Source organism: Columba livia, chromosome 1 (genome assembly GCF_036013475.1).
Source record: "Columba livia isolate bColLiv1 breed racing homer chromosome 1, bColLiv1.pat.W.v2, whole genome shotgun sequence".
NCBI lineage: Eukaryota > Metazoa > Chordata > Aves > Columbiformes > Columbidae > Columba > Columba livia.
This window is the reverse complement of record NC_088602.1, coordinates 91,483,496-91,499,600: the sequence shown is the minus strand read 5'-3', so window position 1 is coordinate 91,499,600 and position 16,105 is coordinate 91,483,496. Positions and strand designations below refer to the sequence as shown.

Sequence of the window (16,105 nt, the reverse complement as noted above, 5' to 3'; positions counted from 1 at the left end):
AACATCAGAGCAAATGCATTGTTGCCAGCATGCTTCACTTCTCCTGCTGACAGATTCACATTAGAAATATAGTTTTTTGAAGGAAATTGCTATGTTGGTTACATTGGGAGAAACAATATTATTATTCCTGAGAGTCTCTAAAGCCTCAGACTAATTTTGCTTAGCTGCTTCGGCAGTCGTTATGTGGAGACATGCCTCAAACTATTAACGATAAACGCAGTAAAACCAAGATGCTTAAAGACTAAGGTCAGGCTATAATAATATTGTATTTTTGTTGACAGTTTTAATTAGCATCCTAGTTCAACAAAACGTTCATTAACAGAATTGTCATGCTAAATATCCAAAGTTTGGATATATTAAGGTGATGTGTTAAAATGGCAAATTTGTGAAATTTGAATTCTCAGAAGCTGTTTTAACTTAAGCTTAATTCTTTGCGTTCGTTTAATAAGGGAAAGCTCCAAACTCTGTTCTGTCAGTGTGATGACTTGAACGAAGGTAGATATTTTGCCTTCTGGACAGTTGTTACAAGGTATAAATGTTGCATCGTTGTTTGCAGAAATGTATTAAAATAGGAATAATTTGTTTTTAAAAGATGACAAGTTCTGTGGAAAAAAACTCTGTTGGCTCCGTTTGGTATTATTCTCAACAATGATAACTTGCCATTTTAAAGTATTAGAAACTGACGATTGTACATTCGCATGTCAAGAGGCACTGGAGGTGCCTACAGATGCATACATGTACATAGAAATGTCTGAAGGGCATATACTAATAACACTAATTTTTCCTTTCATTGTGATGCTTAAATACTGCTTGTAACATCAGTGTTATAAACTCTCAAACAATGAAACCTAGAATTTTTTATTTCACATTTGTGCTGGGTTATCACTTGTTTAGAATTCAGCAACATTTCCCAAATTTCTTAAAGATTTTCTTATACAATGGTCACAAGTGCTTTTGGCTAGGATTGTGACCTGCATGAAGTAGAGTCAAGCTGCATCAACGAGCAAGGGGGAAAATTGTGTTTAACAACTTGTAAGCTTTTCTTCAGAAAAGGGGTTAAGGGATATTGTTTTCCAGAAAAGAAGCAATCATTCTACTACAAGTGCATTGTGCACGTTGCAACCAAATTGTATTAAAGTTTCAGGTTAAGAGCTTCTTTTCTTCTCATAAGTAGACTGAGAACTGGGGAGTTACTGATCATCTCAGAACAGCCAGCTGCGTGATTACTAAGCACCTTGTTTTCTTTCCAGACTAAAACAAATGGAACATACTGCACTAAACTTGAAACACAGTTGAACAGTGACCCTTTTGAAGATTTGTCATTTCAGCTGCTTGTGTCGAAGATGCAGACATCTGTTCGAACATCACACCTTCCGACTTTAAACCAAAAGGAGTTGATACAGCTGCCTTCAGCAACACAAAGAAATGCTGATGCTTTGAATACCGTAAATTGCATGCCAGCAATGCCTCCTATTCCGGCCTTTAACACGTCCCAGGAACATAAGCGCAGCTCTCCAAATCCATTTACTGCTGGACTGAACTGCACAAATCCATTCACTGAAAGAACTCCTAGTGCTGGAAACCCATTTAGAACAGAAACACAAGAATCCGAAATAACTTCATGTTTACTAGAAGGACGTGCCGCTTGCAATCCTTTCCCTTCTCTAACTACTCCCAGCTGTAATACAAGCAAGCCTGTATTTTCTGTTGATGCACCTGAAAACACTTTTTGCTTGCGAAGTAAATCTCTCATGGTAAAAAATGTACAGCGGAAAGCGTGGGTAACGTTTGATGATGATGAGGAGAATTTCAATGCAAAGCTAAAGCCATCTAAAAGTGTTACCGATTTTAAGCAAATCAGTTCCAGGAAGTCAGCTGGATCTCCAGATTTGCTGTGCACTGAACAAAATACTTTTCTTGGTTCAGACTTTAACTTTGATAATGACTGGAATAAAAGTTCTACTGATTGCTTCTACACAATGCCAGCAAGAAGACCACCTGCACCTCCTGTACCATCAAGAACAACCAGCAACAGATCCCCTGCAGATCCTTTCACTTCTTTGGCACCTAAGGTGTCACCAACACAAGATTTTACAGAAAGATAGATGTTCAAAAAGATGAGAGGTTTCATTTGTTGCTACATTTATCCAGTAGAATAATTGGGCATTTGAGATTATTCTGTGTGCAATAATTAACTGTCAAATGCACTGAAACTTAACTTTACTCGTAAACAGCCACTATTGTTGGTGTATAAATTTTGCATATGTATATATGGTAGAGCACAAAAAATGGTCTGAAATTTATTAAAATCCCAATGTGATAGTATTTGAATAGACAGAGATAAGCAGGATGAGCTACTAATCTCATTAAAATATACCAGTCTTGGAAATAGTTTTTGCTTAGGGAGCTCTCTCATTTCCATTCCCCTTTGTGGAATTTCAAAAGTAGAGGCTCCCTGCTGGTAGCCTCCCCACTCCCTTTTTACTGTTTTGTTAATTGATATTTATAAGTATTTACCAAAGAACTGCCAAAGTTTATTGAGATTTGAATGTTGACAAGTATTGTTTAGAAGTTGTTTGATTTATAACAGAGGCTATGGTTATTTGTAAGGCTTATATTTGAATTTAAGGCACAACAAAAATAGATTAAATTCAAAATACAAGCAAAACTGTGCACATTAATATATTCAATATTTGACTAATTTTCTGTGTCAGTACATTTCAGCTATTAAATACTATTGTGACATATATTCACTAGCATTACTTCAGCATAATTGTTTCATATCATCCATTTATTCATTATTATTTTAAAGATACTTTTTTTTCCCACAGATTGGAAACAAATGATACAGTAAGCTTTCCCTCAACCTCCGGAAAAAAATTCCCCTTGGGTTTTGTGATACAGAGCAGGCTTTACCAGTTGCAGACATGATACGGGAGCTGGCTTGTCCCACTCTTTTGCACATTAGAAGGGCTTTCCTGTCCTGTAGAAAGACCCGAGTGAGGCAATCGGCCACCGTGTTGCAACATCCGTGAAGGAGAAAGTCATCTCCTGTGACTGGGCTTGCCTGCTCAGCATCCTCCCCCTCTGCTGGACTTACTCCTGTGTTTTTAAAGTCTTATTTTCGAAGGAAACCAGAGAAGAGTAATTTTCAGAGCTGAACAATATCATTCTGTCACTTCTGCAGCTAAAACTGAACGAGTGTCTCCTCCTCGCCCGGAGACAGGGACCGTCCTCTGTGTGGTCCTGCTTTGAGGCTGATGAAGGCTGAGTCACAGTTCTACATATTATGCTATAAACAAGCAATTCTTTCTGCTTTTATGATTTTATAAAGCTCACAGAAGATTACATAAAACAGGATCTTTTGTTACTTTGAGGCAATTTAGCTGATTTCCGTAGCTCCACCTGGGTATGCTATAAAACCCTGCAGTTCTCCTTACAATTGGCAGCGTCTTAGGGCAGGACCAGTATATGCAGCTGCGAACCTTCATCCAAAGCTGAATGTGTCGCGATGTTGTCACCTCTCGGGGGACTACAAACACATACCTACACACATTGGCTTCCTTCTGAACAAACTGTTCTGGTTCTGCGAAACCAGGGACTGAAACACAACAGATTAGCATTATATTTATAGTAGCAAAATACACGATGACAGTACTTTTTAAAAATTCTCAAATGCTATTGAAACATTATTTATGAAATAATCCACTCTTCCTTTAAACAGTATATGTTTAACCATGAGCTGCAGTTGGATAGAGAAGTGATGATAGTGAGTTTAATATTGTGCTTTTTTTTCTGTTTGGGTCATTAAACAGTACTCGTACATTTTAAACAGCAGTGGTACTATATTCTTTGTGCTTCAGTATGTGAATTACCTTGTTTTAAACTGTTGCTATAAACATCTGTGTGATTGGTGTTTTGGTATATTCTTACATTAGCAAAACAATTTTTGGGGTAACTTTTTGCTAGTGGGAGTTCCGTGATAAATATGTTCTTTGCTGAATATTTAATTACAGTGATTAAAAACTACTGTCTAAAATGTACCTGGTATATAGCACCTCTACACTTCACAGGATTACAGAAATTGATGGCAAAGTATGGCAAAGATCACAAGAAATGCTCAAAAAATATAGTGTGTGTATATATATATATCTATATATAGCTAACCACTGTGACCGTGTATTAACGAAAATAATCGCTAGCAGGAGTTCTGAAAATACTAAGAATTAAAATTCGAGACGCTCAACACGTTTTGATGAATTGTGTGTTCCCTGTGGCAAATTGCTGTGTTCAGTGTGGCGATGTTCTGGCTTGTGGCACACGAACTCTTCCCGGCTGCGCGACCTCTCCGGGGCTGCCCTACTGAAACCCTGTCTGCCCTGTGGAAGGCGGCGGTGTATTCATGAAATAAACATACCTGCCCTGAAGAAATTTTAGCTTTTTTTTTTTCCTCTTTCTTTGTGCCTCGGGGACCCGCTTTACCACAGGGCTGGCAGTTATGGCTAGGAGGGGTGGAGCGGGCCCTTTAAGAGGCAGCGGGAGGGCCGGAAGCGGAAGGGCGGAGGGCCGGCGCCGGGTGGAGTGGAGCTTGCTCGCCGCTCCGGTGGGCGCTCGGGCGGTGCGAGGGGCGGGCGGTGGCAGTGGCAGTGGCAGTGGCAGCGGGGCGGGCTCCTCCCTCCACTGCCTTCCCACCGCTGGTATCCAGGGACGCGGAGCGGTTGCTGTGGAGGAAGGGGAGACGGGCGGCGGCTGTAACGGCACTAACGGCCTCCCGCTCTCCCCCTCTCCCCCTCTCCCCTCACAGGCCCCGACATGGTGCGGCTGCACGTGAAGCGCGCAGACGAGAGCCAGTTCCTGCTGGAGGCGGCCGGCAGCACCCGCCTGGCCGAGCTGGCGCCCCTCGTCGCCCGCATCTACAATGGGAGGCTGAAGGTGCAGCGCCTCTGCTCAGGTACCGGCCCGCCGGGCCCGTGCCCCCGGCAGCCGGCGGGCGCTGGCTTCTACCCCCGTGCTGGAGTGGGCTCGCTGCCTGGCCGGGCCGGGCCGCACTTCGGGCGGGCGCGGAGCGCTGAGGCGGGGGGGACAGGCCGCATTCATTGCTCGATCTCCTGAGTAGTTTGTGCCCCGCTGCTCACAGGCTGGGAGCTGAGGGGCGGCACTCGGAGGTTACTTGGCTGCGGCCTCACAGGACTTCTGCGCTGGCAGAGTTTAAGAAACACCTCTCAAATCCCAGCCTTGCTTCAGGGAAGCCATCGCCCCCTAAATTTAACAGAACTGCACATCCCTCCCTCCGAAACTGTCAAATCATGTGTGAATTCCCATTTTCTGGTCTTTTAGTAATACTTATTTTTTCGTAGTACTTCTTTTTTTTGGAGTTTTGACCTTCCTACTGTACATGGCTGAAAATTTGGCCATTGCACCCCTGCATGGATCTGGAGTGCAAGCCTGATGGGGAGCAGCCGAGGGAATTGCAGTGGTTTAGCCTGGAGAAAAGGAGGCTGAGGGGAGACCTTACCATTCTCTACAACTACCTGAAAAAAGGTTGTAGCATGGAGGGTGTTGGTCTTTTTTCCCAAGCAGTAAGTGATAGGATGAGAGGAAATGGCCACAAGTCATGCCAGAGGAGGTTTATTTTGGATATTAGGAAAATTTTCTTCATGGTTGGAATAGACTGCCCAGGGAAGTGGTGGAGCCACCATCCCTGCAGGGGTTTCAAAAATGGAGAGATGAGGATCTTAGGTACATGGTATAGAGGTGGATTTGGCAGTGTTGGGTTGACAGTTGGACTCAGTGATCTTAAAGGTCTTTTCCAACCAAAACGATTCTGTGATCCTGTTCTGTGAAGTGCAGCATGTTCTGTCCCACAGCGGTTGCATAAATCCTTTGTGACCAGAGGTATACTGAATATGCAAACGGAATTATTGTGTTTCGTAGTGCATGCATGGTGCAAGGCGTCCCCTTGCCATGTGGTGGAGAATCACTGGATGTGTCTAAATTGATTCTTTAGTTCAATTCAGGAGTTGGCTTTGAAAAACATTTATTGTTTTTCTCTGCTGACCGCACTTTGCATTGTGGCTAAGCCTGGGAACACATGAGCTGGGATTCCCTTCAGATGAGTCTGACCTGAAGGGTGCAGCCCATCCTACACTTGGTGAGCCCCAGCTGCAAATACATGTGTAGTGTATGAGGCCATTTTGGGAGTAATTTGAAATAAAAAACATTCCAACCCCCAGATACTGTGGTTACCATATTTTCAGCACTCTTATTTTGTAAAGATCTGTTGCCGTTTCTCCACAGTAATTGCTAATTTAGTCTTAGCCTTTATGTTTTCATATGTGTGCCTATATTCCTGGCCAGGGAAACAGAATTACCATGTCTTGGGACTTGGGGTACTTCTGGTGTGTCTGTTGTGAGATGGATCTGCTTTAATTAATACGGTGATGGGAAAGAGGCTGGAGGGCCTTCAAGAAAAGGATGCTGTGAAGTGGGCTGACAGCTGGATAAGATGTTCTGGGGGAAAATAGTGAGTGTAGCTTGCAGGCCACGCATCAGCTAGAGAAAAGGATTAGGAAAATGCATCCATGTACTTTCTGTTTTCCCTGCATCAGACTGTGCATTGTTAACTAGCATTTACACCTCTCTGTTGTCTCAGCTAGGATTCCCCTGTACTGTTGTTTCTTGGTTAGAAATAAATTATTATAGAGACTTTTGTTCATTTTTAATTTTGTACTGGGTGTGAATCTGACCCCTTGGATTGGATGTCATATTGACAAAGTTATAGCAAGTCCAGTTACATATTTTCTGAACAGCAAAGAAATCCATTACTGTATAACAGTAAAATGTTTACATTTTGAAAGAAGTTGCTTTCCCAAAAGTACTTTGAAAAAGGAATATGCAGTCAGCTAAAGCTAAGGAAATATAAAAAAGAAATAGTTAATGGCCGGCAAGTATTATCTAGGCTTTCATACCTGTACTGTATAATTTGTTACATTGTTTCATATGTGTGCGAAATGTATGAATCGTAATATAATTACAGTGCATATATCTGTATACTTGCATTTATACACATTGTTATTTATTCCATATACATAACTCTAAAAACTGAAGACTAGGAGTAGGATTTTGCCTGCATGTATGCAATGTGAAAGGCTTTTGTAAACAGTATGTTTTCAATAACACATTTTTAATCTTGTTCTCTAACTGCTGTAAAGAGATGGAGGATCTGGCAGAGCATGGTGTTTACTTGCCTTATAATATGCAAGGACTGACAGATGAACAAATTGAAGAACTGAAATTAAAGGATGAATGGGCAGACAAGTGTGTACCAAGCGGTGGAAGCGTCTTCAAGAAGGATGAAATTGGGCGAAGAAATGGACACGGTAATCAAACATAAATGTTTGTTTCTTTCCCTGCAGACCCAGATAATCTACAATATAATGAGGAACATGAAACCATAATTCTGGACCTTTCATTTTTACCTCACTGCCCTGGAAGAAATAAAAAATGGGTAGATGCTAAGGATAATTTGATTTTAAGCCAGCATGCCAGCTGGCTCATGTTTATTTGCTAATTATAAAAATCATCCTATAAATAAACTATTTTAAAGGCAGTTATAAATTTGTTTAGTAGCTGTTTCAAGAGCCTGTTTTCACAATAGCTAAGCTGTCAGTTACATACATAAGTCTTCCATCTTGGATTAGGACCTGGTGTAATTTAAATTAAAAGCCTAAATAGTCATATATCACTTCAGCACATACACTGTTTAGCTTTACAACTGTAGTACTTGGAAGTAAACTCCAAAGATAGGTAAACAATTATCAGAAGCAAGTTTGACTGTTTCACTTTAATTTGTTCTCCCTGTTTGTAAATGTATACTTGAATACTGTTTTTCTCCAGAGGCTCCAAGATGCATAATGGGTTGTTTTTCTAATAGTCCTCCATTTTTCTCATTCACTGGGACTCAGACTCACTAAACTCATTCCTGTCACTTTTTCTTTTTGCAACTGCTGCCAAGTGGTTTTGCCTCAGCATTTGATATGTGTATCGAGCACCACTTTAGAGTCAAGAGCCTGGGGACTGATTGCACAGAAGGGACCACTATTATCTACTTGGTGTCTGTCCCTCTGCTCTGGACACGGCACACACACCACAACAGCTCTCATTTGGTCTGCAGCCCTTCAGACGTTGATTGAGGGACAGCTCAGTTAAGCAGGAATCTTTGAATTAGTCTTAACCTGTAATACACAAACCGCTTACTCGAAGTGTCTTATTTTAGGGAAAATAATTCTTCCAACACAACATGTTGCCCTATCAAATTTAAGCCTTTGATGAACTTGATCAAGAGCTTATGTTATTGGCAAATGTTTTCCCTCCTGTGTTCTCAGAAACAGCTGAGTGTCCCGTGTGTAGGCATGCAGACAAAGCCTGTCTTGTTTCGCATGGTTGTTAGCAATGTCAGGCCTTACAGCAGAAGTTTCCAAGCAACGGTAACATAAGGACAGTACCACTAGTATTGTACTTGGGCATTTATTTGTCAGTGGGAGGACAGCGTTGTAATATTAACAAAGTTGTAATATTGAACAGTGTATAAATGTGGGCTAAACTAAATACTATCAAATGATGCACTTAAGTGTTCAGCTGTGAATGAGTATGATTTAATTGAATTTTTGTGTTGAGGAGAGGCTTTTTGTAACAATTAAAATAGATAACTTTAATATGAAATGCACATTGTATTTAAAAAACTGCATATGATGTTAGTTTGAGATTTTAATTAGGAAAAAAGTCAGAAAACTCCAAGCTGTTGTCTCTGGTTACAGCACATTTGCCAGTAAAGACCACAATAGTCCTAAGTATGCCATGGGAAAGTCCTGGTTTTGGTTGTGGGGACTATGAGGTTGTGGTGGTTGTTTTCTATTCAGTACCATTGTCCCAAGTGAAGTTCCAAATACCAGTCAGATGTCTTTGTGGAAAAGTCAGTTTGACTCTCCCAGAAGAGATATTGTTGGGGTTTTTGTTCATAAGTTAGTCAGAAATGTGGCAATGAACTATCAAACTGGTAAAAAGGCTGCAACTTAATAATGTCTCTCTTGCTTTGTGATTTAATAGTGTTTCATTTGCTTACTGTAGAGAATAAGCTGGTCATATTGTTTGCTTGGTTTCTTTATAGTAAGTGTAGCGTCTTAACTAAGTGTCTGTTATGTTTAGCTCCAAATGAAAAAATGCAGCAAGTTATTAAGAAGACAATAGAGGAAGCCAAGGCATTAATCTCTAAGGTGAGTTTCCTGAAGTAACATGCGGTATGTGGGACTTTCTAATAGGTTCTGTGTAGCTGGGCAACTTAAGAAAAAAATAGACTTTTTCAGGGCGAGGGCTGACCGTTTTTGACTAGTATCACAAAGTGATGTGAATAGTCTAATAAAAACTGACACTTCTGTTAATGATTTTCTTAATGGCTTTTGGCAAGCTGGTTCAACAAGTTAAGGAATCAGATATTAAACTCCAAGTGAATGCTGGCAGCCAAGACCACACTGAATGATTAAATCACATTTAATTTTATCCACACGCTCTTAATTTGCTATTGATACATTCTTTAGGCAAATGCTTGTCGTGTTTCTGGTGAAAAATTAACTGCATTCTGCGATGTTCCTGAAATAAAATACCTTTTGCTCGTTAAGATAGTCTTTTGAGTTTTATGTATAATTAATTGAAGAATGTGTTCTAATCTCTTAGATTTTACAAGCAGTTGGGCTCACACTCAGTCCCAGTGAGTTTGTATGTTTAAAGATAAGCATGAGGATATGCCCTGATGGGGCTATGGTCTCAGTTATTCAACTTCACCAAACCTGTAGGTGCTCTGTGTTGTGTCTCAGCTTTCATACGACTCTGAAACACAAATTAAATCATATTTATTATCAGATTTCTTCTTTGTAAACATGCGCAAGTGATTTTCTTCTCCCTTCCCTCACAGTTCTGGTAATTGGTATGTGTAGAACCTTAAAAAGCTTTAAACCAGTTATGCAAGTAGATAATGTTACTGAATTTTTAGTGTGGCCTGTGCACTTAAATTGGCCTTCTTGACTGTTCTGTTGCTCATAACAGTGTCCTATCAGTTATTTAGAGTGAGCAGCTCAGTGTTTCCAAGGGCCTCCTGCAGGCAAATGAAGAGCTGCCCTGTTGCCTGTCAGTGCTTCCAGTGCACTGAGTTGCAGCAAACCTTTCCTGAATTGAGGTAGGATTTCAGCCAGAGTGTCAAAAGGCCTAGCAAAATCTACACAAAATGAGAGATGTTTCAGATTAAAGCTTCTGGACTATAAAGATTTTCTCCAGATGGACTTTTTATTTTTTTTTTCTGTTGGATTGCATCCCATCAGCTCTGTTTCTAAACAGGGAGGAAATTAATATGTGTAGTTTTACTTCCTGAGTCAAAAATATCTGCAGATCTGGTCTCCACTTCGCAGATCTTCCTGGGTGAAACTTCCAGTTATATACCAAAAACAATCAAAAGTTGCAAAAATGCCACACTGCATGCTCACTCCTCAAATTACTGCCATTCACTGGTGAATGAAGTTAAGGGCAGTTAGGGAAGTTGTTTGTTAGGTTCATCACTTTACAATCACGAGAATGAAGACATAAGCCTGTGTATTTACTGAAAAAAAAATTTAAAAGTTGATAATCTGAGATTGAGAAACCAATAGTACTTGTCAGTTAACTAGTTTAAGAATGTCCACAAGGAGGCAACATTCTCTTGCTCTCTTTTTTTATAAACCTAGTTACTTAAAATATTGGAACTGTTAAATCCGTAAGCAAAAACTTTTATTTCTTCTCTTCCAGATGCATCTTGTTTGTCCTCTATCCATTGCAGTAGGGTTTGGAATGATCTCAAGTATCTGATCTTACAGATCTCTGCATAAGCCATGCAATATGCCAAGCTTTACTCTTCTGCTCAGATGTGCTCTGTTCTTTCCATCAAGTTTTAGGCCCCTTCTTTAGCCTTCACTTGGATTCTGCTGGTTTGAATCTTGTTCATGAATCACAAGTACTTGGAAGAAAAAACTTCCCGTCTAGTTTCTGTGGTCAGATGCATACTTGTTTGAATGCCTGTATCCCACAGACATTTGTTACTAAATGTGTCCTACACAATTTAGTTGAAGATCTCTTTTTTTTTTTTTTTCTCCTTTTTCTTCCGCCTGCCCCAACCAGTGAAAGCAAACTAGAAGGGGCAAAAGTTTAGGGATGTATTCAGAAGTCAATATTCAAATAAGAAAATTTGCACTCCTAATAAGTTTGTGCAGCCAGTTAGCTTTGCTCAAATATCTCACTGTTGAACATTTGAACTGACTACAAAGCAAAGTCTTTTTACATATTTTTTTTTTAATTACCCATGATCCCTGCCTGTATTTCAGAAACAAGTTCAGGCCAATGTGTGTGTTACGATGGAGATGGTGAAAGATGCATTGGACCAGCTCCGAGGGGCTGTGATGATTGTATATCCCATGGGATTGCCTCCACATGATCCAGTTAGGATGGAGCTTGAAGATAAAGAAGACTTGTCAGGAACTCATGTATGCAGTAATGTATTTGGATTATATGTAGTACCTGGGATAAACTTGTGCTGTTCTTTGTTTTATCAATGATGGCTGTTTTCATTTGCATGGCAGATTTTGTTTAGTATTTTTATCTGATAATTTATGTAAAAGCGCACCAACAGCTTATCTAGAAATAAGATGAATGAAGTTTGTTTGAAATGTCACATACAAAGTTCAGGTAAGTCTGGGACTCATTTTAAATAGCTTGTCATTTCTTTCTAATGCCAGTATTGAGAATTTGTTGCCTAAAGTGTTTATGTTAGATCAAGATTGAATGGAATATGAACAAAAATGCCATCAATTAGTATGAGGAGAAAGATGTGGCAGAGGTATAGTGTAAAATTACACTGGCTTTTCTGTTAGGAATTCCAGAAAAAAAAATCCTGGAAAACTTTGCTGGTTTTGAAAAAAAGCAAAAACTAACATCCTCCAACACTTCAGCTTGTTTGTTTATTTGTCACAGGCTGGACTTGAAGTTATAAAAGAATCAGAAGCACAATTATGGTGGGCAGGAAAGGAGTTGAAAGAAACAAAGTTGCTGTCTGACTATGTAGGCAAAAATGAGAAAACAACCATAATTGTCAAGATACAGAAAGTAAGTATCACTTGAAAATTTCTTCACGCTATTAATCTTTGGCTAATTCTGTGTGGAAGAGAATTGTCAGTAGATGTATAAAATCGAATAGATGAGTTCCAGCTTGAGTGTATTAGAACAGTACATCTATTTTAAGGTTTTAGTTATTTTATTCTAAGTTTTTCTTCTCTTTTTCATTTGCCTATCAGTTAAATACTGTAGTTGCTATTACTTGCTTCATAGCACTTTCTAAAGTACAGCAAAGAGGTATTTAAAAGTAGGTGAAATAAAAACTGAAAAGTCTAAAAAAACCTCAGCTGGTTCTCAGTGCAGAACACTGAACAGAGCCAATCGTTCAGTCTGCTCAGTTTTAATAATTGTACTTGTGAATGTTTTTGTGTCCCTATTCTGGCCTTTAAAAAGCAGTTTTAGTGTTTAGCGCATATGTGATGTGGATACCTCTCATCCCCTTTTCATTCTGTTCATTGTCTGAAAGAAAGTGTCCGTAACTCAGGAATTTCCTGCCTGTGATGTCCTGAGTTTCTTGACAGCAGGTCCTCAAACTCTCTCAGTTGCCTTGGAAATGTGGATGTCTCCTCTTTGAGAGGCCATGGGTTGTGGAAGGGCCTGAGCTTATGCAGTCCTGAAGTGTTCGGTGAGAATTTGCTAAGTGCTAGAAGGAAGAGCAAGCTGCTGGGCCTGCACCACCCAGTTGTGCTGTTGGCTCCAGCTCACCTAAAGCTCTCAGCTGAATTTTTTTTAAAGAAATTAGACTTCCCAGTCATCAGATGTACTGAAGCAGATGAGCCCATCTATATTAATTGTGAACACAGGTCTGAGTCATTCACTGAAGTAATGCGCTGAAGTGAGGCAAAGATCTGCTGCTCCTCAGTTTGTAGACCTGATGCTTCAGCAAAACCCAGTCATTCAGTGTGTACCATTGTCTGACACAATGGTCATGTTCTTGCAATATCAGAATTAGCACCAAGTTCCTGGGGCTGTTCATTAGTTTTTGGACAAGATGATTTTGTGCTAACTGTGCAGTTGTGTTCATCTCTGAGAATGCCATGCTCAAGGGAAGAATATTTGATGTTTCAAGTGACTTTCAGAGCTTTGTCAGAAGATGCTCACCTGTGTTTTGTGTGTGTGTGTGTATATATATATATATATATATTTATAAAATACCACATTCAAAGGGTACTTTTGTGATTATCAAATGTCTCAGAGTACTTAACCATTGCTCAGAATTATTCTGGAGCTGCGTTTTGCTTCTGTGTCAGTCAGAGCTTCTGTGCCACAGAAAGCATTAATGTTTATGGCAGCTGTTGTTATCTGCAGGTGTCAGCAATAGAATTAATCAAAGATAAGTCAAGTGATGTATGTGTTTCTCATTTAGAAGACTAGAATTGTTTTCTCTTTCCTATTATGGTGACTGAAAAATTGCATGACAATTTAACAGCCATTGAAGCATAGGCTCCCAGGAAAGTTGTCTTGCTGTTTAGTTAGTTGATGGACCTCTTCAGAGAATGCAAAGTAGTATGGTCATTTTCTATTACTACAAGGAATGCCTGCATTCTTGACTTGGGGAGTTAATTCAAACCACCTCAGACCCTTTTTGTTCCAGAGAGGGTTCACCATTTCTATTCAAACTGTTGTATTTGCTGTTGTTGACAATAGCTGTCATCAGGTACTTTCTGCTGTGTGCATCATTTCTTCCATGAGACAGTTGCCTAGAAAAATATACATTTGAAGTAACAAATAAAATAAAAGTGTTTTGTAACTGCCTTCTTTCCATGCTTTACTAAGTCATATGGCATTTTGAGTCTGCATTAGCAGGGAAGCCAGAGATGGATGGGCCCGTCCTGAGACATCTAGATTGGATGTAAAGCAGAGAGATTTATTATGTCTTTTACAGCAGAAGTATAAGTAAAATAGACTCAGTCCTGTTTGTAGCTTCCATTGATGTCCACAAATTTGACAGCTTGATTCAGATGTTGAGATGAAAAAATAATTCTTACTTTAATGCAGCAGAAGTTTCTCAACATTTATTTTCCTGTCCTGTGGGACCTTATTTAATTTGAGAAACCCTATTGTCTGAAAGAAAGATTTTTCTATCTCTGCATAGCAGCTTCTCTTTCATATCGCAAACGCCATCATAAATAAAATTTATTATTTCCCTTTCAGAAAGGACAAGGAGCTCCAGGGCGTGAACCTCTGATTAGTCATGAAGAGCAAAAACAGATGATGATGTATTACTACAAAAAGCAGGAGGAACTTAAGGTAACCGTGTCTTTTTACTGTATGTGAGCTGTGCAGTTGTAGCCACTAACCACAGGTTACGTTTATTGCTGTCACCTTAATGTCTCACTTCTGTTGACAGAAACTAGAAGAGGATGATGACGACTCATTTCTAAATGCTGAGTGGGCAGACAACCACGCTTTGAAAAGGCAATTTCACGGTGTAAAAGACATCAAATGGGGGCCGAGATGAAGCTCTGCAAACACCTTTTTGCCTCTTTAAGCTGTTTGGTTGATAGACTTGTTTGCAACCAGGAGTTGTGTTATGTGCGGTAGATTCTGCTGACAAAAGCTGAAATTGTCACTTCTGTAGCAGATGCCTGTTTCAGCCTTAGGTTTTCAGTAAATGTTGACATCACTATGTAACTGTAGCAGGACTTGCCTCTGCAACAAGTAGGATCAATCCTGTTTAAGTTCATTTTCTTACTAGAAATTTGTAGTTTGAATATTGAAATATTAAGCTATTTACTAGAAAATATATTTACTAGAAAATATATTTACTAGATAATAGATCTAGTAAATATGCACTAGAATGTTTGGTATTGTTTTGAGTGGTCTTTATACTTTCTTCCTGATTCTTGCATTTCTTTTAGATGATATGGTCTGTAAAAGGTAATTTATTTGATAAAAAATTTGTTTTCCCAGCCTAATCCAGTGAAAGTTGGTGATTTTTATGTGTTTGTTTGCATTTCAACATAGCTAGTTCCAAACTATCATTTCAAAATGAGTTGACCTCTTAGCAATTGTTTAAAGGAGATATTTTTACATAAACACAAATAACATTAAAATCCTTGTGGAATGCTTCATTTTCATTCTTTTGGTTTAGTTTTCACTGACATTGGAAGCCAACCTAATGATCTGATTCAGTTTAACAAGCTGTTAGCCATGATGCTTTTATAGAAAGATTGGCAGAAATCTGTTCACAAAACTCAGCAGCATTTGCAAGTAGATTGGATACAATAAAACCAAGTTTAATAGGGCGAGATCTCTAACATGGAAGTACTTCTAAGATTATTACTTGAATTGAAGTGTGTATTTTCTAACAAATCAGCATTTTTAAATGATAAATCATTAAATTTATTGAAGAGTGTTTCCACTAGATGCTTGATGTTTAGGATCCCGTTACCATTTCTAAAACATATCATCAGTCAGTTCTGGGTTCAAGACTAACAAAGGAAATGCCAGCAGGCCTGAGGCAAACATTGTGTCTGTTTTTCAAGGGAGGATTCTGATTTGGGATGCTGCATAACTGATGGATAATTAAATTTCTAGAATTATCTAGGTAGATCATTAATGTTTAGAAACAAGTTGCTCAAGTTCTACATGTTTAGACTTCTGTATCCTTAAAGGAGACGCTTTTCTATGGAGGCAGGTGTGCATCCTCATCAGGTCACTGAGCAGCAGTAAGCCCGGGTGCCCTGAAAGTGAGCTGGGTCTGTTCAGCCTGGAGAAGAGAAGGCTGAGAGGGGATCTCATCAATGTTTATAAATATCTCAAGGGTGGGTGTCAAGAGGATGGGATCAGACTCCTTTCAGTGGTGCTTAATGATAGGATGTTGGCAATGGGCACAGACTGAAGCACAGGAGGTTCCATCTAAACATGAGGAGAAACAACTTTACTTTGGGCAGCCTGTTCCAGTGCTCTGTCA

The 16,105-nt window shown here is 39.5% G+C and overlaps 2 protein-coding genes across 19 annotated transcripts in view; both read left to right on the top strand.

Annotated features, from left to right (window-relative positions):
- The window catches only part of SYNJ1 (synaptojanin 1), a 64,634-nt gene extending 60,203 nt beyond the window's left edge, over window positions 1-4,431 (top strand). For 8 of the 16 annotated variants that reach the window (XM_065066492.1, XM_065066498.1, XM_065066480.1 and 5 more), the window contains one exon: window positions 1,251-4,431. In XM_065066492.1, coding sequence (XP_064922564.1) covers window positions 1,251-2,105 — 855 coding nt within the window. In that variant the 3' untranslated portion in view covers window positions 2,106-4,431. The remainder of the gene's footprint in view (window positions 1-1,250) is intronic. The other 8 variants (XM_065066521.1, XM_065066526.1, XM_065066516.1 and 5 more) reach the window with 4 other exon arrangements.
- A 112-nt stretch (window positions 4,432-4,543) lies between these two features.
- Window positions 4,544-15,263, top strand: CFAP298 (cilia and flagella associated protein 298). Of its 3 annotated transcripts, none has more exons than XM_065066531.1 (8): window positions 4,544-4,603; window positions 4,805-4,951; window positions 7,212-7,379; window positions 9,205-9,272; window positions 11,403-11,561; window positions 12,049-12,180; window positions 14,344-14,439; window positions 14,540-15,263. In XM_065066531.1, exons 2-8 carry the CDS (start codon window positions 4,813-4,815, stop codon window positions 14,648-14,650), a joined length of 873 nt encoding a protein of 290 aa, XP_064922603.1. In that variant the 5' UTR covers window positions 4,544-4,603; window positions 4,805-4,812; the 3' UTR covers window positions 14,651-15,263. The 3 variants fall into 3 exon arrangements, with proteins under 3 accessions (XP_064922603.1, XP_064922602.1, XP_064922604.1); XM_065066530.1 differs by having other exon boundaries at window positions 4,575-4,697; XM_065066532.1 differs by having other exon boundaries at window positions 4,600-4,618.
- Window positions 15,264-16,105: the final 842 nt, after the last annotated feature.